Source organism: Eptatretus burgeri, chromosome 11 (assembly GCF_056783735.1).
Source record: "Eptatretus burgeri isolate ZD-2024b chromosome 11, Ebu_testis_v1, whole genome shotgun sequence".
Classification (NCBI taxonomy): Eukaryota; Metazoa; Chordata; class Myxini; order Myxiniformes; family Myxinidae; genus Eptatretus; species Eptatretus burgeri.
In genome coordinates, this window is record NC_140971.1 from 85446287 (window position 1) to 85471009 (window position 24723).

At 43.3% G+C, this 24723-nt stretch overlaps 1 protein-coding gene across 1 annotated transcript in view; it reads right to left on the reverse strand.

Moving 5' to 3' along the window:
- The window catches only part of LOC147017522 (uncharacterized), a 236010-nt gene that overhangs the window by 110775 nt on the left and 100512 nt on the right, over positions 1-24723 (reverse strand). The window contains exons 6-7 of the mRNA XM_085847979.1: positions 17198-17359; positions 2934-3059 (exon numbers count right to left, since the gene is read on the reverse strand). Coding sequence (XP_085704105.1) covers positions 2934-3059; positions 17198-17359 — 288 coding nt within the window. The remainder of the gene's footprint in view (positions 1-2933; positions 3060-17197; positions 17360-24723) is intronic.

Sequence of the window (24723 nt, forward strand, 5' to 3'; positions counted from 1 at the left end):
TGGAAGAGCTTGAAGCCAAAGTAGATAGTGAGGAGTACAATATAGTTGCAGTAAGTGAGACATGGTTTAAGGAGGAGGGTAACTGGAGGACAGGATTAGAAGACTACAAGGTGTATCAGTGTGGTAAGAAGGAGAGAATGGGAGGAGGAGTAGCAATCTGGTTAAAGGACAGCATTGCATCAAGAGAAAGGGGTGACATTAATGAGGGAATTGATGTGGAGGATTCTGTATGGGTAGAGATTAGAGATTGTTAAAACAGTAAGATACTAGAAGGATGCTTTTATCGGGCTCTGGGTGTGAAGGAAGAGGAGGAAGGAGGAGTTCATGAAGAATTCAAAAGGGAATGTGGTAAGGCAAGAGAATTGATGATGGGGGGTGTTAACTCGCCAGGGATAGATTGGGTCCAGGAACAGGGAAAGGGCAGAGCAGATGAGGATTTCCTAGTTTTAGTCCAGGATTGCTTTTTAACCCAGTTTGTAGATAAGCCCACAAGGGGGAGTGCAGTGTTCGACCTCCTTTTCAGAGACGATCCCAATATGGTGGAGGAGGAGGAGGAGGAGGTTGGGGAGCATTTGGGAGCAAGTGACCACAACATTGTGTCAAAGATTTTGTTAAAGGTTAGAGTTCAGGACAGTCGAGTAAGGTTATTAAATTTCAGGAAGGAAAACCTTGAGGGTATGAGGAGAGAGTTGGGTGATGTAGATTGGGAGAAGCCAACAATAGGACAATCGGCATCAGAAAAATGGGAAACCTTCAAGGATGAAATGTTTGTGTAGAGTGCAGAGTTAGTACATTTGCCACACACACATCATTGTGAAAGCTGGGTGTAACACCCACGAAGGATGAATGAACGTCGCGGCCTTCCATTCTGATTAGGATAAATCCCGTCTATTTCTTTTCCCTTTCGTTTATCATTTCCTCAGTCTTCATTGAACTAAATCCCGCTATATTTTCATTCCAAACGGCATCGTTCCACTCACAAATTAATACTGTACCATCAATATAACAAAATAAAATGTTAACAAACACTCATGATGCAAACAAAGAAAAGGACATTCCAATGTGATAACCAAATAGACGAATCTGCCGGCGAGCAAAGGCTGATATGTAACACCAACAAAGACAGACAGCCTCCTGCCTCGCGGTCATCTGATCACGGAAATGCACTTGCAAGATTTTGTACCTGGCTAACTTCTACAAAAATACCTCAAAATAAAAAACTACCATGGGAGTAATTCACATAATCATGGTCATGATGCATTTGCATTGGGTTTTTAAAAAATGTGTTTTTACAAATTTCTTACAGAATAATTAAAAATGAAAAATTTAAATGTCTTGTGTCAATAAGTATTCAACCCCCCTGAGTCGATACTTTGTAGAGGCGCCTTTGGCAGCGATTACAGCTTCGAGTCTTTTGGGTATGTTTGTATCAGCTTTACACATCTGGATTTGGGGATTTTCTCCCATTCTTCCTTTCAGATTTGCTCAAGGTCTGTCAAGTTGGATGGGGAGGGTCGGTAAACAGCAATCTTCAAGTCTTTCCACACATTCTCAATGGGATTCATGTCTGGGCTTTGGCTGAGGCACTGAAGGACTTTCACATTCTTGTTCTGAAGCCTTCCAGTGTTGCTTTGACTGTAAGATTGGTATCATTGTCCTGTTGGAACAAAAATCTTTGCCACAGTCGAAGGTCTTTTGCACTCTGAAGCAAGTTCTCCTCAAGGATTTGCCTGTATTTGGCTCCATTCATTGTTACCCCAATCCTTACACGTCTCCCAGTCCCTACCGCTAAAATTATCCTCATAGCCTGAGGCTGCCACCACCATGCTTCACGGTTGGGATAGTGTCAGACGGATGATGAGCTGTGCTCGGTTTCCACCAGACTTCGTGCTTTGCATTCAGGCCAGAGTTCAATTTTCGTCTCAACAGAAGACAGAATATTTTACGTGCCTTTTTGTAAACTCTATGTGTGCTGTCATGTGCCTTTTTGTCAGGAGTGGCTTCCTTCTGGCCATTCTCCCATAAAACCTGGATTTTGAAGTGTTGCAGAGAGTTTTGTCCTTCCGTCAGGTTCTCCCATCTCAACTAAGAAAGTCTGTAGTTCTGTCAGAGTAGTCATTGGGTTCTTGGTCACCTCCCTGACAAAGGTCCTTCTTGCCCTGTTGCTCAGTTTTATCAGCTCGAGGAAGAATTTGAGTCATTCCATATTCTTTCCATTTCCTAATGATGGAGCTCACTGTGCTCTTGGAAACTTTCACCACTCTAGAAATTGTTTTATACCCCTCCCCAGATCTATACCTTCTCAAAATTATATCTCAGAGTTCATTGAACTTCATGGATGAGTTTCTGCGCTGACATGCACTGTCAACTGTGGGACCTTACAGCGAAAAGTGTGTTTCTTTCTTAATCGTGTCCAATCAACTGAATTGGCCACAGGTGGACTCCAATCAAGTTGCAGAGATATCTCAAGGATGATCAAAGGAAATTGGATGCACCTGAGCTCAATTTGGAGCGTCATGGCAAAGGGGTTGAATACTTTTTGATGCAAGACATTTCAGCTTTTCATTTAAAATTAATTTGTAAAAATTTCTAAAAATACGTTTTCACTTTATCATGTTGATCAGAGACAAAAATTTTACATTTAATCTAAGATAAATTCAGGCTGTAACAACAAAATGTGACAAAAGTTGAGGGGTGTGAATACTTTCTGAAGGCATTGTATGTATGGCTCGCAGTCCATGAGTGGATGAGCGACAGAAAGGAAATGGGAAAATACAACAGGAACAGCAAGGATGGGTACAGAAGAATTTGATTGGAGGATGGACATCACTCTTGAAGAACCTGAGGGTTATTCAAATGGGTTTGAACTTGTTCGATGAAAATAAAATCATCAAAGTAAATTATCTAACATAAAAAAGAAAATTTTAACTTACCTTGTTTCCTCCAGATGTTCTTTCAATCTGGATAACTTCCTCTCTTTGAAGTGTTCTCAAATTGAACAACTTCACTTCATCCAAATAATGATTGAAATTGTTAAATTGCTTCAAAGAACAGGCAACCTGCAAGTGAAGGATGTGACAAAAAAAACCTTCTTGAGAATTTCTCCATTTACGAAGAATACATATTGTACACTTTTTGTCCAGCTGAAAATCCAAAGTTATATCAGAAATTACCTGGAAATACATTCCCCCCCACACCCACCCCCCACCACCGGGAATGGAATGCGGGAGCCCCCAACGACAGCGGATGAGTCACGCGGAAAGCGAGGCGCGCCCTTGATAAATAAAAAGGGAAGAGAGAAAGACAAAAACACAGAAGGAAGAGGAGGAGGAGGAGGAGGAGGGGTGGTTGTTATTTCCACCAGTTTCTTTGAGCTTCTTCAAACTTAGTGAAGATAATAAGTAAGTAGCCAGTCCAATAAGTGGTGAATTGTATAAGTGCCTGTATATACTTGTATTTATAGAACACGGCTGTAGGCTTTTTGCTCGTGTCTCATCCCCATTCATTCATTGCTTGCATGCCTGTGTTCAAATAAATGTCCCCCATTGTTGAACGTCACCTGCTCGTTGCGTCCCTTTCCTCACATTGACTGTCATGGAGCGTTCGGGGAATTAACTGGTCAATTAAAGCCGATAAACATAATAATCGCGTCCGACGGGACTTGGCGATATATAACCGCTCGGCATTCGCATACGGAAGGAGCCGCTTCAGCGGCTTGTTTTCGTGCAGGTCCCGTCGAGGTATAAACTCCCGGTATCTCTGTCCGCGCGAACAATTAGGTGCATCGACAATTCGGCGATCGACCCTGTAGTGCGTGGACAGAGGAATTGGCTGGTTTATGGTGTATGAAAAACAACCGTAGCTGGTTTTCGGCGTTTGTCCGGAAGCTACGACTAGATTGTCGCGTTCGGTGGACGTACGGCCTGGATTGGGCTGAAATGGTCGCGCGCACACAGAACGGGTGGAAATCTATAACAAAAAACATATATACATATATATATATATATATATATATATATATATATATATATATATATATATATATATATATATATATATATACATATATACTCTTCTTCTAATTTCGGCTGCTCCCGTGAGGGGTCGCCACAGCGAATCATCAGTTATGATCCGCATAATGATTTGGCACAGGTATTATGCCGGATGCCCTTCCTGACGCAACCCTGGTCGCCTCTTACGACACAGGGATATGGTACACATATTCGAACCGGGGCATACACTGGGCCCAGTACACTGGTACCCACTTCGCCGATCTCGGAAGGATGACAGGCTGAGTCAACCTCATGGTGTGTATTAATTCAAGCCACCAATGGGGCTTGAACTCAGGACCCTTTGGATCCCAAGCTGCTACCCTAACCACTATGCCAACACATATATATATATATATATATATATATATATATATATATATATATATATATATATATATATATATATATATATATATATATATATATATATATATATATAACCTGTTATTGGGGCAGTGGTTAGGACAGCAGCTTGGGACCCAAAAGGTCGTGAGTTCAAGCCTCTTTGGGCCATGGAATCTACATATATATATATATATATATATATATATATATATATATATATATATATATATATATATATATATATATGTATGTATGAACATAGGTATGTATGAACAAACATATGTATGAATGCGTATATATATATATGTATATACCAAGTCGTATAACACCAGAGGGTCGACTCAGCCTGTCATCCTTCGGAGGTCGGCGAAATGAGTACCAGTGTACTGGGCTGGTGTATACCCCGGTTAAAATAGGTGTACCAGATCCCTGTGTCGTAAGAGGCGACCAGGGTTGCATCAGGAAGGGCATCCGGTGTAAAACATGTGCCAAATCACTATGCGGATCATATGGATGATCCGCTGTGGCGACCCCGAACGGGAGCAGCCGAAAGAATTATTATATATATATATAGATATATATATATATATATATATATATATATATATATATATATATATATATATATATATATATATATATATATATGTTGTTGTTGTTCATCTTTCGGCTGCTCCCGTTAGGGGTCGCCACAGCGGATCATCCGTTATAATCCGCATACTGATTTGGCACAAGTTTTTACGCCGGATGCCCTTCCTGACGCAACCCTGCTCGCCTCTTACGACACAGGGATCAGGATTTGGGTTTCACCACGATTGCGGGCTGCTCTACACCCTTCCCAGTGCAGAGCCCCCGTCCTCAAGCGATCCTCCAACCCAAGCCTCCGAGTAGCCGGATTACAGGCGCACGCCACTACGCCTGGTTATTATATATATATATATATATATATATATATATATATATATATATATATATATATGTATACATATATATATACATATATATATATATATATATATATATACGTATACATATACATATACGTATACATATATATATACATACATATACATATACATATACATATATATATATATATATATAGATATATGTATACATATATATATACATATATATATATATATATCCTGGTGTTGGCACAGTGGTTAGGGTAGTAGCTTGGGACCCAAAAGGTCCTGAGTTCAAGCCCCGTTAGGCCACTGAATATATATATATATATATATATATATATATATATATATATATATATATATATATATATATATATATATATATATATATATATATATATATATATATATATATATATATATATATATATATGAGCCTGGTGTTGGCACAGTGGTTTGGGCAGCGGCTTGGGATCCAAAAGGTCCTGAGTTCAAGCCCCATTGGGCCACTGAATTAATACACCAGGGGGTTGACTCAGCCTGTCATCCTTCCAAGGTCGGCGAAATGAGTACCAGTATACTGGGCCGGTGTACACCCCGGTTAAATTAGGTGTACCATATCCCTGTGTCGTAAGAGGCGACCAGGGTTGTGTCAGGAAGGCATCTGGCGTAAAATATGTGCCAAATCACTATGCGGATCATACGGACCCCCTAACCCCTAATCATACGGATCATACGGACCGATGACCCCTAACGGGAGCAGCCGAAAGAAGAAAAAAATATATATATATATATATATATATATATATATATATATATATATATATATATATATATATATATATATATATATATATATATATATACCAAGTCGTATAACACCAGGGGGTTGACAGCCTGTCATCCTTCCGAGGCCGGCGAAATGAGTACCAGTGTCTTGGGTCCGGCGTATGCCCTGGTTAGAATAGGTGTGCCATATCCCTGTGTGTCATAAGAGGCGACCAGGGTTGCGTTAGGAAGGGCATCCGGCGGAAAAACTTATGCCAAATCATTATGCGGAAAACAAAACAAATTTCCATCCTGGATCGGTTGAGGCCAGGGTTACCAACGACCGCCACCAGTACCGGTGGTCAGCAGGGTACCAGTGGAAATTGTGCTACTGCTGGGCGAAGGAGGAGAAGGAGACGGAAAAGGCGAGTCCATAGGCAGTGGGAGAGGGGGAAGGGTAGAAGTGTGGAGGTGAGAGTTGGAACTCTGAATGTTGGGACGATGACTGGCAAAGGGCGAGAGTTGGCTGATATGATGGAGAGAAGAAAGGTGGACATACTGTGTGTACAAGATACCAAGTGGATGGGGAGTAAGGCTCAGAGCATTGGAGGTGGTTTCAAACTGTTCTACCATGGTGTGGATGTGAGGAGAAATGGTGTCGGGGTAATCCTGAAGGAAGAATATGTCAAGAAGGTATTGGAGGTGAGGAGAGTGTCTGACCGAGTGAGGAGTGTGAAGTTGGAAATTGACGGGGTGATGATGAATGTCATCAGTGCATATGCCCCACATATGGGGTGTGAGATGGAATATAAAGAAGATTTCTGGAGTGAGTGAGATGAAGTGGTGGAGACTGTATCCAAGGATGAAAGATTGGTGATTGGAGCAGATTTCAATGGGCATGCTGGGGAAGGGAATAAAGAGGATAAGGAGGTGATGGGTCAGTACTGTCTCAACAAGAGAAATGTGGAAGGGCAAATGGTGGTAGAGTTTGCAAAAAGAATGGAAATGGCAGTGGTAAATACGTATTTCAAGAAGAAGGAGGAACACAGGGTGACGTACAAAAGTGGAGGAAAGTGCACACAGGTGGATTACATTTTAAGCAGGAGATGCAACCTGAAAGAGATTAGAGACTGTAAGGTGGTGGCAGGGGAGAGTGCAGCTCGACAGCATCGATTGGTGGTCTGTAAGATGATTTTGGAGGTGAGGTTGAGGAAGAGAGTGAGGGCTGAACGAAGGACCAGATGGTGGAAGCTGAAGGAGGAAGAATGTTGCGTGGAATATAGGGAGGAGGCGAGACAGGTGTTGGATGGTGGTAAAGATGGGTGGGATGATTGGGCAACTACAGCAGAAGTGTTGAGGGAGATAGCAAGGAAGGTACTTGGTGTGACATCTGGACAGAGGAAGGAAGATAAGCAGACTTGGTGGTGGAACGAGGAAGTACAGGAATGTATAAGGAAGAAGGGGTTGGCGAAAAAGAAGTGGGATAGTCAGAGAGATGAAGAAAGTCGGCAGGAGTACAAGGAGTGGTGGCGAAAGGCAAAAAGAGGTGGCAAAAGCTAAGAAAAAGGCAAATGACAAGCTGTATGAGAAGTTGGTTACAAAAGAAGGGGAAAAGGATTTATACCGATTGGCAAGACAGAGGGACCGAGCTGGGAAGGATGTGCTGCAGGTTAGGGTGATAAAGGACGCAAATGGGAATGTGCTGACGAGCGAGGAGAGTGTGTTGAGAAGGTGGATGGAGTACTTTGAGGAGTTGATGAATGAAGAAAATGAGAGAGAGAGAAGGTTGGAAGAGGTGGAGATAGTGAATCAGGAAGTGGGGTGGATCAGTAAGGATGAAGTGAGGACTGCTATGAAGAGGATGAAAAGTGGAAAGGCGGTTGGCCCAGATGACATACCAGTGGAGGCATGGAAGTGCTTAAGAGAGATGGCAGTGGGGTTGTGAACCAGATCGTTTAATAAAATATTGGAAAGTGAGAGGATGCCAGAGGAGTGGAGATTAAGTGTACTGCTTCCGATTTTCAAGAACAAGGGTGATGTGCAGAGCTGTGGAAATTACAGAGGCATAAAGTTGTTAAGCCACACCATGAAGTTGTGGGAAAGAGTAGTGGAAGCGAGGTTAAGAAGAGAGGTGACGATTTATGAGCAGAAAAATGGGTTTATGCCAGGAAAGAGCACCACTGATGCGATGTTTGCTTTGAGAATGTTGATGGAGAAGTATAGGGAAGGCCAGAAGGAGTTACATTGTGTGTTTGTGGATTTAGAGAAAGCTTATGATAGGGTGCCAAGAGGGGAGTTGTGGCATTGTATGAGGAAGTCGGGAGTGGTGGAGAAGTATGTGAGGATCGTGCAAGATATGTATGAGGACAGTGTGACAGCGGTGAGGTGTGCGGTTGGAATGACGAACCGGTTTAAGATAAAAGTGGGATTGCACCAAGGATCGACTCTGACCCCTTTCCTGTTTGAAATGGTGATGGACAGGTTGACGGAGGAGATCAGACTGAAGTCTCCATGGACTATGATGTTCGCGGATGACATCATGATCTGTAGGGAGAGAGTAGGGAGCAGGCCGAGGCGAGCCTTGAGAGGTGGAGGTACGCACTGGAGAGAAGGGGAATGATAGTCAGTCGGAGTAAGACGGAGTACATGTGCATAAATGAGAGGGAGGGTGGTGGTATGGTGCGGTTGCAAGGAGTTGAGGTGGGGAAGGTGGATGAGTTTAAACACTTGTGATCAACTGTCCAAAGTAATGGAGAGCGTGGGAGAGAAGTGAAAAAGAGAGTGCAGGCAGGATGGAGTGGGTGGAGAAGAGTTGCAGGAGTGATTTGTGACAGAAGGGTAGCTGCAATAGTTAAGGGGAAAGTATATAAGACGGTAGTGAGACGAGCTATGTTGTATGGTTTGGAGGCGGTGGCGCTAACAAAAAGACAGGAAGCGGAGCTGGAGGTGGCAGAGTTAAAGATGCTGCGATTCTCGTTGGGAGTGACGAGGATGGACAGGATAAGGAATGAGTACATTCGAGGGACTGCGCAGGTAGGATGGTTTGGAGACAAAGTGAGAGAGGCGAGATTGAGATGGTTTGGACATGTGCACAGGAGGGAAGCGTAGTCTATCAGGAGAAGGATGCTGAAGATGGAGCCACCGGGCAGGAGGAGAAGAGGAAGGCCAAAGAAGAGGTTCTTGGATGCGGTGAGGGGGAACATGCGGGTGGTTGGAGTGTCAATGGAAGATGTGGAGGATAGAGTGAAATGTAGACGGTTGATCCGCTGTGGCGACCCCTAACGGGAGCAGCCAAAAGAAGAAGATATATATATATATATATATATATATATATATATATATATATATATATATATATATATATATATATATATATATATATATATATATATATATATATATATATACACACACACACACACACGAGGTGTGCTCAAAAAGTATCCAACCTTAATTTTTTGTGCGTAAACAAATAAAGCAAGGGAGGCGTGATATGGTGCACATATGTAGGCGATCCTAATTCATATGTGTGAATATTTTCCCTCCTGCAGAAGCTGTCAGTCGCCGACAGACCGCCGATGAGTGAGGAAGTGTAAGTGAGCGCTGTCGGATTTTCGTTTTTGACAAAATGACGGAAAAACTTAAACAACGCTACTGCATCAAATTTTGTGTAAATCTTGGTGATTCCCAAGTGGAAACCATCCGCAAGATTCAACAGGCCTTCGGGAATGAAGCAATGGGCCCCACACAGATAAAAGAGTGGTACAACCGCTTCAAAGATGGTCGCACATAAGTGGAAAGTGAAGAACGTTCTGGTAGGCCCTCAACATCCAGAAATGAGATCGTCATTGATCAAGTGAGGACCGTGCTGATGCAGGATACTCCCAAGGGGTACTGCGTCGCCTTCGTGACGCTGTGCGACGCAAACGGCCGGACCTGTGGGCAGCAGTCAAATGGCAGCTCCATCACGATAACGCACCCGCCCAATCTTCACATTTGATCCAGAGTTTCCTGACCAAACACTCACCCCCCTCACCCCTCACTCTCACTCTCAAAGCAACCATCCCACTCTTCTCCCTCCAAGCCTCCCTCTCACCTCTTTCAAAAATTCCCCCCTCACCTTTCTCCCACCTTTCATCCCCCTCACTCTTCCTTCTCTAAGTTGCCCCCCCTCTCATCCACCAACCTCCCTCCGTCCACTGCCGACTCACCTCCATCTCTTCACTCCACCTCCTCAAATCCTCAACTGCCATCTTCCTTGTCTCTTGTCCCCCTCTCTCCCAGCACCACAGAGCCTTTTCTCCTCCTCATTCGGCCCCCTCCCCTCGCTATTCTGCAATACCCCACCTCCTTCAGCAACCCTCCTTACCTCCCCCTCGTCCCTCGTCCTACCCTCCCCCGCCCCCTCCACCTCCTGCACCCAAAGCCTCCTCCCCTACCTCTTCATTAAAAGTGTGGACCTCAAATATCCGGGGCCTTCGCTCAAACCTTTCAGATCTTTCCATGCAGGTTGCCACTGACAAACCAGACATTATCTGCCTAACAGAAACTTTCCTCTCCCAAGGCGTGTCTGACTCCCAAGTATCTCTCCCTGGTTACTTCCTCTTTCGGTATGACAGAGCTGAGCCTCGTCCTGGTGGAGGTGTTGTTCTCTTCATCAAAGACTCTATTCCTCACTCTCCCCTGCACTGCTCTCACTCCCCCACACCCCCAGGAATACCTCTGGCTTCGGCTTCCCCTCCACTGCCACCTCATGTTTATATGTGTACTGTACCGTCCACCGAACAGTGATGACTCCATCTACACCTCACTCTCCGAAAACATGGACCATCTTCTATCTTCTCATCCAAACTCTCTCTTCCTCTTATGTGGCGACTTCAATTGTCATCACGCCAGTTGGCTAGGTGTGGGTACCTCTCTCACCTGCCATGGGACATCAGCAAAAGCTTTCTGTGACTCATTGGGACTGACTCAATCGGTCAACTTCCCGACCCGGATCTCAACCAATGGTACTCCATCTCTTCTGGATCTGATTTTTGACAAATTTCCCTGACAATATCTGCTGCTCTTCCTTCGCTCCAATTGGTTCTTCTGACCACGTCCTTGTTAAAGTGGACATCTCTCTCTGGCTGTTATCAGAGAACCACCTCACCGCCGTCGAGTCTGGCATTTCACTCAAGCCGACTGGCAGGGTCTCGAGCAACCATCAAACTTACAGACTGGTCTCCTATCACTACTTTCTCAAACATCAACTCATCCTGGGAATTCTTTCAAAGAAACTTGCTCTCCCTCATGCACAGATTTATCCCCTCTCGTGTTCAGTTGTCTTACCCTTCCTCCGCCCTTGGTTTACTGAAGCTTGTGGCGAGGCAGTTGTCCTGAAACAACTTGCCTTTGCCTCATGGAAAGCAAACCCAACTGAGGAGCAATCTCAGTTCTTTCCACAAAGCTCGGAACAAGTGTGTAGCTACCCTCAGGAGAGCCAGAAAACAACATCTTTCTCATCTCAAGTCTGAACTCTCAAACCTCTCTCCCTCCTCAAAATCCTGGTGGCGTTTAATCAAATCTGTTTCTGGTGTATGTTCCCCCTCCATCCCCTCCCTTACCTCAAATGGCCGCACTGCTGATTCCACACGTGATAAAGCTGAATGTCTAAACTCGGTGTTTGCAGCTAAATCTTGTGTCCCAAACCCATCACTATCTCTACCCACTTTACCCAGTCGCACCCAACTGTCCCTGGACTCTGTATCCTTTTCTCCTGACAAGGTGGAGAGCTTGCTTTCAAACCTCGAGTCAGATTCTGCAACCGGTCCAGGCACGGCATCAGCCCACGTGTCCTCAAAGCCTGCTCTTCTGCTCTTGCTCACCCTCTCTCTGTTCTATTCACCCTCTCATTTTCCCAAGGTCATCTGCCATCTGCTTGGAAATCTGCTAACATCACTGCCCTGCATAAAAAAGGTGCAAAAACAGATCCCTGTAACTATAGACCAATCAGCCTTCTCCCAATCATCAGCAAGGTTATGGAATCCATCATCGCTTCAGACATGAAATCCTTCCTCTTCTCCAATGGCTTGATTTCCAATCATCAATTTGGTTTCAGACCAGGTCACTCTACCCAAGATATGCTGCTACTGCTCTCCCATCAATGGATGGAGGTCCTCAATGCCAGACAGGAAATCCGAGCCGTATCCCTGGACATATCACGTGCTTTTGACACAGTCTGGCACCCTGCCCTACTCACCAAACTCTCTTCCCATGGTATTCAAGGCCATCTCCACTCATGGCTCACAGACTTCCTCTCCTGTCGCAGTCAACGTGTGGCCCTAAATGGGTTCTTTCATCCCCTCTTCCTGTGCAGGCTGGAGTTCCTCAAGGTAGCGTTCTGGGCCCTGTTCTTTTTCTGGTTTTCATCAATGATCTCTCTCGGACTCTCTGGAAAATCCTCTATTTCTCTTTGCGATGACTCCACCCTCTGCCGTACCATCTGTCATCCCTCAGACCGGCAAGCAGCAGCTTCTTCGCTTACTGCAGATCTGGATAAAATCACAAACTGGTCCAACACGTGGAACATGTCTTTCCAATCCAGACAAATCTCACACTCTCACTATGTCTCTTCGAAAGGACCGTTTACAAAACCCCCATCCACTTTCTCAACAATCCTCTGGAAGAAGTCTTTTCTTTCAAGCTTCTGAGTCTCACTATCTGCCATGACCTTTCCTGGGAAAGTCACATTTCCAACCTTGCCTCAAAAGCCAGTCGCCGACTGGGAATCCTCCGTCGTGCAAAGTCCTTCCTCGGCCCTCTTGAGCTCCTGACCACTTACAAAGCTTTTGTCCGTAGCCTGATGGAGTACTGCTCTCCCCTCTGGGCTGGTGCTCCTGCCTCCCACCTTTCTCGACTTCACGCTGTCGAAACCAGGGCTTTTAAGATCATTGGCATCTCCCGCAATGAAGCTGAGTCTTTGGGCCTCTCACTCAATCACCGCAGGTTGGTCGGTGGTCTTTCTGTCTTCTACCGACTCCTCTCCAGCCTTTCCCAGCCTGCGCTCTCTGCGATTTGTCCCCACCACATTTCCACAGGGGCGCTCAAGGTCCGCCAACAACCCCTTCTGGTAAAACTACCAAAATCACGAATCACTGCTCATCTTCACTCTTTCATTCCTCTTTTTCCCGCCTTTGGAATAAACTTCCTCACTCTATTCTTTCCCATTCTTCCCTCCAGGCTTTCAAAACAGCTGTTCACCACCACCTCTTATCTTCCCCCATCCAAATCCTCGATCTTTTCTACCCCCGATAATCCACCCAAGCCCACTTCCTTCAATTCTCCTGCTTTCCTTCCTGAAAGTCCCTTTAATGTCCATCTTCCCCTCGCCATGTTCCCCGTCCCATCCCCATCCCTCTCCCTTCCACATTTCACCTGTGTCTGTTCCCCAATGTTTTGTCCCTTCCACTCCCGCCCCTCTTGTCTCATGCCTCATTGCTGTGAGTTGTGTGTTAGCTCTCATACGAGCCTCGACCAAGGTATACAAAAAATAAAAAAATAAAAAAAAAATAAAAAAAACACAACACACCTGTGCTTCGTCAGTCTCCCTAGTCTCCCGACATGGCTACGTGTGACTTCTGGCTTTTCCCCAAGCTGAAAATGCCCCTGAAAGGGACCAGATTTCAGTCCAGAGAAGACATCATGCGAAATGCGACGGACCAGCTGTGCGCCATCCCAAAAGAGGCGTTCCAGCGCTGCTTCCGAGAGTGGCAGAACCGTTGGGAGAAGTGTGTGGCAGCCCAAGGGGACTACTTTGAAGGAGATTAGATTGTCGGCGAAACGCTGCCGCGGTATGCATAAGTTAGACTATCGTTGGGCATAGGCTGTGAACGCCGACAACACGCTCAGCATTCATTGGTATAAGTTATCGATATGTGATTAAAACGTTCTGCGAACGTAACTAATACGTTATTATACGCCCAAAAATTAAAAAAAAAACATCAATAGTTCAGCGTACGCCAGTGTTTTACATACATTTCGATAAGTTGCCATATGCTGGCTACAACGTCAGGTATGACAGCAGCTTTATCGATATAAGAAACAGGATTGATTGAGACTCGCTGTTATTAAAAGTGAAGAAGAAGATTACAGAGGAACACTTTTTGTCTTCATTTAACTTGAAACCGGTCCGTCTATCCTCACCTCACTCAACTACACAACCGGTAAAAAGTTTTAGAATACCCCCATTTTTTTAATGTTTAATGTCTCAATGTACTCTGAAATTAAAGCAAAGAACAAATAAACAATTGCAGATAAAAAAGAAATCATGGAATCGTTTTGTTGAACAAAATTTAACCTAAATTTTTGACTCATCAAAGTAGCCACCTTTTGCAGATATAACAGCCGAACACACTCGTGGCATTCTTTCTCCAATGAAAATCAGTTATTGTTCGGAAAGTTCTTCCCAACACTGTTGCAAAAGTTCCCACAAATGTGTTGCACTTGTCAGTAGCTTTGCTTTCACCCTTCTGTCCAGTTCATCCCAAACCAGCTCGATGGGGTTTAAGTCTGGAGACTGTGCTGGCCATTCCATGATTTGAAGCCAACCATCTTGTTCTTTTCTTCGAAGGTAGTTCTGAAATTGCCTGGAGGTATGTTTTGGGTCGTTATCTTGCTGTGGGATGAGCTCCTGAACAACTAGGCATGGACCAGATGGTATTGCATGGCACTGCAAGATGCTGTGGTGGCCCTTTTGGTGCAGGGTGCCAATCACTCTGTGCAAGTCGCCAACTCTGGATCCAGCAAAAGAGCCACAGATCATCATGCTTCCTCCTCCATGTTTGACAGTTGATGTCACACACTGAGGAACCATCCTTTCGCCTACTCAACGGCGAACAAAAACCCTGAGTGATGAATCGAAGATTTCAAATTTTGATTCATCGGTCCATGAGTGAGACCTTCTTCCAGTTTTCAGTGGTCAACTGGTGGTGCTTCATGGCCCAGTCTTCATGGCTCTTTTTCTTATTTTGCCATCTTAGCAATGGCTTTCTTACTGCTACTCGACGTGTCAAACCTGCAGATCTAAGTCTTCTCTTCACAAATGAAACTGAGAATTCCTTACTTCAAACAGTGTTAAGCTGTGCTTGAAGCTGCTGTCCTGTGAGCCACCTATCACACAAGCTGTTGACTCGAAAAAACTCATCTTCAGATTGTGTTGTGGCTTTGGGTCTGCCAGACCCTCTTCCTGTCAGAGTTTCCTCCAGTTTCAAAGTGCCTTTTGATGGTGTGGGAAACTGGACTCATGACACCTTAGCTTACTTTGCAATTTCTCGAAAGAAAAGACCTCCACTTCTCAGGGTTATAATGGTTTGTCTGTCTTCCTTCATTAATTGTCTTTTTCTCGCCATTATGAAAGCAACATACTACTTCCTGCAGTGCAATATTGTCCAAGTAATGCTTCAGAGGGTGTAGCAATACAATCTGTTCCAGCACTGCTTTTACACAGACAGAAGGATTGTAACTAATTAACAAAAGTTGGTACACCTGCAGGAATTGTTTGCATCAAATTTCACAAAGGGTTAGGGTTGGGGTTTGCACAGTTTTTCAGTTTGCACAAAGGCTGAATTTACTTCCATTGCTGCAGAAAACCTGCAGTTGCTAATCCATTACTTGTTCCCTGAAAAGGGACTTTTTTAACAACTCTGGAATTTCCATTATTTTTCAGTTTTTGGGAACCTAAACTTTTTTTAACCTCTGGCAGTTTACCGGTGAGCTTTGTACCATTTCAGGTTATTCACTGGACATGAACTGCTTAAATTTCAGTGAAAACTGAAAAATGGGGGTGTTCGAAAACTTCCGACCAGTAGTGTTTTTCACACTGTTCACGGCCTTACTCAACGCCATCATACTGTTTTGCAGATTGAGCTTGATTAGTGATAGGCCAATTGTTGCGGGCACTCAGGGACGGACGGATGCCGGCAAGCCGAGACCTAGATCCTTTTATATTATCGATATATTATTCAGCTCTTCTGCAAACTTCAATGATAAGAGCATTGAAGAATCTGGAAACATCCCAGAATCTGACAACATCGAATAAAAATAGCACCGCAAAGCGGGCGTAACCCCTCAGCCCCTTGATGCAAACCAATTTCAACATAGTGGCCACATTGAAAATCGCAGCACGCCCATTTTCGAACGGAACCTTCCTCAACTCAACCCCAACACACCCAGCAAAAATGGATTTAATCAGACAAGGCGTTCTCCTCGAAATTGACGGAAACCAATTTCAAGATGGCTGCCGTGGCGGCTACAGTGAAAATCGCAGCATGCCCATTTTGGAAAGGAACCTTCCTCTACTCAACCCCATTATACCTCGCCAGAATAGAATCAATGTGTGAAGCCGTTCTCAAGTTATTGTTCGGAAACCAAATTCAAGATGGCTGCTCTAGCCGCCATATTGGATCTCGGATTGCGCTAAATATCGAAAGGAACCTTCCTCTAAACACCCCCATTATATCACACAAAAATGAAATCAATAAGTCAAGCCGTTCTCAAGTTATTGTCCGGAAACCAAATTCAAGATGGCTGCCCTAGGCGCCATATTTTATATTGGATTGTGCTGTATATCGAAGGGAACCTTCCTCTAATAACCCCCATTATACCTCCATGAAAATAAAATCAATCTGTCAAGCCGTTCTCAAGTTATTGCCCGGAAACCAAATTCAAGATGGCTGCCCTCGCCGCCATATTGGATATCGCATCGCACTGAATATCGAAAGGAACCTTCCTCTACCCACCCACAACACACACTGCAAAAATGGATTTAATCGGACAAGGCATTCTCCTCGAAATCGACGGAAACCAATTTCAAGATGGCTGCCATGGAGGCCACATTGAAAATCGCAGCGCGCCCATTTTCGAAAGGAACCTTCCTCTACTGAACCAAAACACACCCTGCAAAAATGGATATAATCGCACAAGGCGTTCTCCTCGAAATCGACAGAAACCAAAAGTTGACAGACAGACGGACGCCCGGACAACGCCTATGACGACAATACCCCTTTTTCAGCCCAATTTGGGCTGAGGGGTAAAAAGCACAGTCTTATCCACAAAGGCAGAGGGAGAGTCATTGTCACCAACCTGCTTGCCAGGGAGCAACTCTCCATTGTTTTTAAGACGCCGCAGTTGTTGGGGATTCTGGTAAAAATCCCTCAAGTTTTCATCATGGAGACTGTTGTACTCCGGTCTCCACAAATATATGTTGGGGTCTTCGAGGTTGAACGTTATCGAAGACTGGTACATCTGTGATTTGTGGAAGGAGAACACAGATTAAAAGTGAACAAGTCTTAAGAATAAAAATAATAATAAAACCACTCTGTAATGCGATGGACACAGGATAATTCTCAATCACGTGATATCAATGTACATTCAGTATAAAATGTAAATTGATTGATGGAACGACAACCAATTGAAGTCATATATTCTTGCAGACCCGGGGTATGACGAGGGTGGGGTTGGGGGATATCCCTGGTTTCTCCCTGGACTCACCCGGAATCGAGACCATCGCACACGAATAAGTTTGTTGGGCTGCAGGTCACTAAGCAACCGCGAATGCCAACAATTTAACGTTGACCCAGTGTCCTCCTCGTCTGAGTACAGTTTAACTGTGGTACACACAGTCTCCTTATCGGGGAATCACACCCATGATGAGTACTTGCGTTAAATTTACTCAGGTGCAGCAGAGCAGAGCTGCCAAGTTCGCACGGCTAATAAGCAGATACCTGGGGTATAACTTCCCGACAAGGCGAATGTGCGGGGACCATGCTGGACCAATGGAGGAAAAGACGAAAACGAGCTGACCACATTTATAACTAGAAGGGCACTCGGAAGAGTGCGTACCTCCGCCAAGCAATGCCTGATCTACGAGAACATATCGGGCCCATTACATTTTTTAAATATCATGCGATGCAGCGCGATATCGTTTTTGGCCCCATCACTCAATGGTGAAGAATCAATTTTGAAATTAAATAATTCTTGTATCTAGATGCGGATTCAGATCTTCACCATAATCAAAACTACTCGTCCTTGCCACACACCCAGCCTGTCCACCAAGTTTCATCCGAATCCGTCCACAACTTTTTGAAAGATTGTGCTATATAATAGTTTAGCCTGATCTCTCAATGGTTAAGAATCACTAAGAAACAAGATCTGGATCCAGAGTCAAATCTTCACCAAAATCGAAACAATTCTTTATCGTCTCACACCCAACCTGTCCACACAATTTCATCCAAATCCGTCCAAAACTTTGAGAGATATCCTGCACACAGACAAACAGACAAGCCGGTAGGCGGCGATGGGTCGCCGAGCATGGAAACTATATGGTATAGAGCAAAATGGATGTCATATTGCGGATAGGGAATCACCTTAACATTATGCATATCAAATCTCTCCAGTTCCATCCACTGATAACTACTCGGTATACATTTGAATGAAAAGTACCGAAAATGCGGTTTGAAATCGGAAATCCCCAAAGTTCGAGGGGGTGCTGTGGGTGAACAAAGATCTAAATTGAAAATCCGGCTCAATCGTTTGTGCGCAATGTATTCCAGACGATTAGTGTGAATTTTCATGACCATCCGACCATAACCCGAGGAGGAGTAGCATTTGGCGTGAAGGCACCTCCAGCTCTCGCATATTATAGATTTTTGCATCAATTGACCTTTGACCCCTGACCTAAGCAAAATCGGTCAAAATGTCCTGAGGCAAAGTTGTAGTACCATGAACCTGCAAAGTTTCATTCATATTGATGCACTCACCTGGTCGCGAGGGGGCCTTCAATTTTCGACAATTTTCACACATACCCTAATTGTAGGGGGCGCTGCGGGTAAAGTATTCCATATACTGCATCACAAAAAAACGGAATATGTTTGAGAGAGCATCAGCTGTAGATCATTTGTGCCACATTTCATAACCCTACGTGGGATCATGGCTTTTGGAATTGATTTCGCTTGAACGGTACCGATTTTGAAGGTTTTTCAGTTGTTGCTAGGGAACCAAAGCGTCCCAAGCAACCATCACAATTTCCAAAGCACTCGGTCATAAGATTTACCTATCACCCTAGATTGGTCAAAATCGGCCCACGTTTACTACCAATTATGCTGATGACAAATGAACAAACATCCACACAAACAGACAGACATAATTACTGACAATAAGGGTCACCTATTTCGGCGACCCAACAGAAAGGGGTGAACACATAACCTTCTTCACCTTCGGTGATGGCAGTAAAGACGACAGTGCAGTTTTACCCCGAGAAACGTCTACAATCTTAACTTGTGTTACACAGGTTACAGCAACCATCACACACCAGAGGAAATTAGATTTATCCGAGAGAAAGGAGAGACAGTTGAGGTGTAGCGACCTCGTTGTACCTGGTACAGTTGATGGAGCTACGCGATACAATCGCTTCGGAAGAGGGGGGGATGGATGTAAACTGAGGGGTGTTTATGGTGTGTGAGTGGAAGATGCAAATGCGGTGCAGCATGATGCAAGAGGAAGGTGCGATAGGTGCAAGTCGGGAATACGCTTTAAACAATTTGTGTCCGCAATGGACAAGACACAGATGGAGAAAAGATGCGTGAGAGAAAAGCTCAATGGGAACGTGTGAGAAATCTGTAAATTTGACGAATATTGGCTGCAGAATGCAGCCAAGCTGAGCACCAATGACCAGCTGAGCTTCAAAGCTGAGCGCTGCTAATCCAACTGGCTCTTGGGATGAAAGGGAGGACTTGTGTCGTGGAATTTGTTGGAGATAAAAAATCAAATATAAGGGGGTGACTCGACTATTTAGTAGAGCACTCTCCGGGTTACCACAATTGCTAATTGGTGTTCCTGGTATTTCCTGCTCTCCGCGCGACCGCATGTATTTATTGATAGATAATAAACAATTTTATCTCAAGTACATCGACGTCTTCATGCCTCAATGAAGGGTGATCAACGCCTCGACATATACACAAGTCTGGAGACGGCAATGGTGCATGAGCAATGCACACGGTTCGCCTTTTTTCATTTTTTGACCTTCGAGGGGACGCCACCGGCAAACTGGCGGGAATCGGGAAAAACGTAAATGATGAAAGTTGTAGTACTCGAAGAGGACGACTTGCATACCAACTTTCATTCGAAACAGTTGAAAACCTTCGGAGCTCGATGCCCAATTTATTGATTTTTTTTGACATTTTCTAAGTTCATGAGCTTGTGACCTTGACCTTGACCTTGGGACGAAAATGAAAAATCGAGCTCCGTGGGGCTATGCAGGTGCCATTGGGCTAACCAAATACCGAAAACCCCTGCCAGATTCGACAAATCCCCTCGGAGAAGATTTAACTTCAAATCGGCTACCCCCTAAAAACACGTTTTTTGGGCGTGGCTACGCCCATTCTCAGGAAAACACAACTAGATCATGATATAAACCTCCCACCCAAATTTTATCAGGATCGGATCAAAACCCACGGAGCTATGCTCGGTGACAGACAGACAGACAGACACACACCTATAACGAATATAGTGGTCACCTACTGACTCGTGAACCAAAATATATATATATATATATATATATATATATATATATATATACACATACATACACACACACACACACACACACACACACACACACACACACACACACACACACACACACACACACACACACACACACACACACACACACACACACACAGACACACATACATAGAAACAGACACATAAATATACATATGCATATTTATATAGTGTGTTCACTCAAATGAGTTGCACATTTGGATTACTTATATTTTGAGAAAAGAAATGTACAAGTCTGAAGACGATGGTTCACGATCGGTATTTGACGATGTAGAATGTTTCAGAAGTCAAGGATGAGACCATGTGATAATGTTTGACCAAGTTAGAAAAATGATCAACATGATGTGGAACGAGTGACAGGTTATTAGCTGCAAAAATGTCGAAAACCCGGTTTCGTTCAACAACTTTCAAAATTTGACCTTTGTATAACCTTTAAAGGTCACAAAACAATGTTGTGGACATTAAAATCAGGAAACAGGATACATGCTATAGCTTATTGGAGTTAGTTCGTCGAAGAAGGTCGAAAACCTGGTTCGATTCCCACAACTTTGAAAATTTGGCCTTTGTGAACTTTAAAGGTCAAAGGTCAAGGATTATGACCTTTGGTGCAAAACTTCCTCTGGAACATTCCAGGAATAATATAATGTCATATTGGCTATATGGCATTCGCACTCCTCAGATTATCCATACTTTGATGAAATCAGCGTTAAAAACAAATTTGAAGGGGGTGCCATGGGCAAGGTGTTCGAGATAGAGCAAAATGGTTTCAAGACTTTCGGTGGGGAATGACCTCAAGATTATGCATAAAAAATATTGTCATCCTAGCTCTCAAAGTTTGGGCGGTCGTATGATTTTTATGTGAAAATTCGCAATTTTCTATGTTTTGACCTTGGGACGAAAATGAAAAAAAAAATAAAAATAAAAATAAAAAAATCGAGCTCCGTGGGGCTATGCAGGTGTCATTGAGCTAACCAAATACCGAAACCCCTGCAAGATTCGACAAACCCCCTCGGAGAAGATGTAACTTGAAATAGGCTACGCCATAAAAACAGTTTTTTGGGCGTGGCTCCGCCCATAATGGGCACACCACGCCCATTCTCAGGAAAACACAACTAGATCATGGTATAAACATCCCACCCAAATTTTACCAGGATCGGATCAAAACCCACGGAGCTATGCTCGGCACAGACAGACAGACAGACAGATAGACAGACACACCCTTAACGAATAAAGTGCTCACTTTCTGACTCGTGAACCAATTGGTCGTAGTTCATGAACTGGGCATCATTTGCGTTACAGGGTCAAACTATTCAATTTTTCAGTTTTCTCTGTGTTGATAGACATCACCAAGCTGCATGCACTTGTGTGAAAAAAATTTAGCAAAAACCACTAATTAACGGCGAATATGGTATTTTTCATTATGAACTTTAATGGATAATGCATTACAAGGAACACACATTTTCACGTTTATCTCAAATTCACCCTTTCTGAGTAAATTGGATGTGGATCAGTTATCCTTTGGCCGTTTTGGACAACTCAAGTGCTAAATTAATCCTGAGAATCTGCGAGATACATAACTATGTAAAGATATTTACTAGATCTCTTTTCGGAGTTTGTACATATTGGTCAGGGTTTGCTGAAAAATGAGTTGAATAATTAATTTTGCATCATGCAACAGCAAGTCCCAAGTGTTACTCACCTAAAAAATAACAAAATAGATTAGATAAGAGCTTATTGATTGAAATAAATTGAGTTTATTCCAAATTTGACTCACCACGTCCGCCGCCTCCGCCACATCTGCCGCCTCCGCCTGTTTACTCCACCGCTGTCTTGTATCACTTATTTGCCTGTTACACAAAAACTATTGCATATTTTTTATTTCTGTTTTTTCCACATTAAACTAGACAAAATTACCTTTCTTCTCATCCTAAGATATCTAGATATCTGTGGTTTTTCTGATCTGTAGTCAAAGTGGAAAGTGGATGTTTTGAAAAACATGCAACAACTCCGCCTTTTTCGGGTGACCAGTTCATGAACTACGACCAATTACATGTGACTATCCTTTGTTATTGCACGTGGCTATCCTTTGGTATTGCACGTGACTATCCTTTGGTATTGCTAGGCTCTCCATAAAGGCCGGTGGCCAGTGGTATAAGTACATCTGTTTAAAGCAGTACCACGGGCTATTTTCCACACATATTAACCAAAAAGAATCCCATTGTACTGTTTTTTTACGCAATTCACTGAAATACTACAAAGTAGTGTGTTGTATCACTTCACTCGATTATTGTAATATCAGGTTGTATGCTACTAATTATCCCGTTTCCTGTGCAGCAGGAGAAAAAGGATGTGTTCCATTAGCAAGCAGCTTGCTTGATTCAAAGCGCTCAATCATGCAGTTCAACGGAACACGCCTCGGGTTTTGCAATCGTGTGAATGTGGGTGTCCAAGGGGTAAGACTTTTAATATCAAATATTCAGCTTATTACGAGAATATAGAGAACACCAATTAATAATCGGGTGAGTCACAGTCGCTATAAATAGGTCTCATTAGGCCTGAGTGCTGCATGAGATGACAGATTTATTTATTTATTTAATAATCACTTCCGTGTTTCTGGTTTTTTTAACCATTTCAGCTTTTGTCATCAAATTTTCAACAAACCCTTGTTATTGAGAGTATTGAGAACACCAATCAATAAATTTTACGTGTTTCTAAAAAAATTTTCAGCTTTTTTCATCAACTGCAGTTTGAGTACAAAGCAGACGTGGAAGTATTGTTTACTATGAGTAAGCAGCCATGTTACCATTGTGCTCAGCTCATCCTACATGAAAAAATAAAACCAGAGTTGGTGTCAAAGCCACCCAATGCTCACCTGTTTTACATTTATCGTTTTTAAAAGACTAGTCTAATAATTAATATTTTTTATAAAGCATTGCAGTGAAGTCTGATCCAAATAATTTTAAAGCAATATATGTATATGTATATTGTAATCAGTAACAAGAGCGCAAGTGAGCACAATATACGCCCGAACAAGAAGGTATATACAGAATTGTGATACTACATGGAAAACAGCATCCTGGTTGCCATGGCAACCACTTTAGATGACGAACAGATGTCAAGACACACTATCTCCACAGTCTGTACCTATGTACCAAATATGAAACGTGAAAGTTGAAAACTTTGGGAGTTAGAGTGCGGACAGGGACGGATGGAAAACAGCATCCTGGTTGCCATGGCAACCACTTTAGATGACGAATGTATGTCACGACACACCGTCTCCAGTCTGTACCTATTTACCAAATATGAAGTGTGAAAGTTGAAAACTTTGGGAGTTAGAGTGCGGACAGGAACGGACGGACGGATGACACCTAATACGCCCCGATATATATATATATATATATATATATATATATATATATATATATATATATATATATATATATATATATATATATATATATATATATATATATATATATCGGGCGTATAAAAAATAGTGAAGTCGATAAAAACATTAGGAAAAATTAAGTTGCACCAAAAATTTTAACATTTTCATGCTCACACTGATGCTCACGCTCACGCCGGGAGTATCGCTTTCGCTCTCTGTTGTTCGAACAGGCCAGCTAATGAAGCACGCTAGACAAATGAGTTTTGCGGAAGGTTTTTCCCAAGGGAAAAAGCTTGCAACTGTGACCGCAAATGAAAATGAACACATGGTGACAACAACAGCTCCTGAACCCAAAGGTATGTTGGCTACTTACATTGGCCTTAAGGCCCGGTCACACCTTGACATTTTAGCCAACGTATGCCGATTTTTGAATTTTTTTTTCTAAAACGCTGGCACACGTTGAATACGTTATGGGTAAGTTTTGATAACATTGAGAGCACGCTGAAAAACACTGCCATACGTCGTTGTACGTTGGCTTTAAACGTTGTACTTTTTGGTTGTCCTCAAATTTTTTCATGCTTGAAATTTCACGACGTATGCCGGCGTATGACTCACACGTTCCGCTACGCTGGCCACAAGTTGTATGCACGGTCTGCGA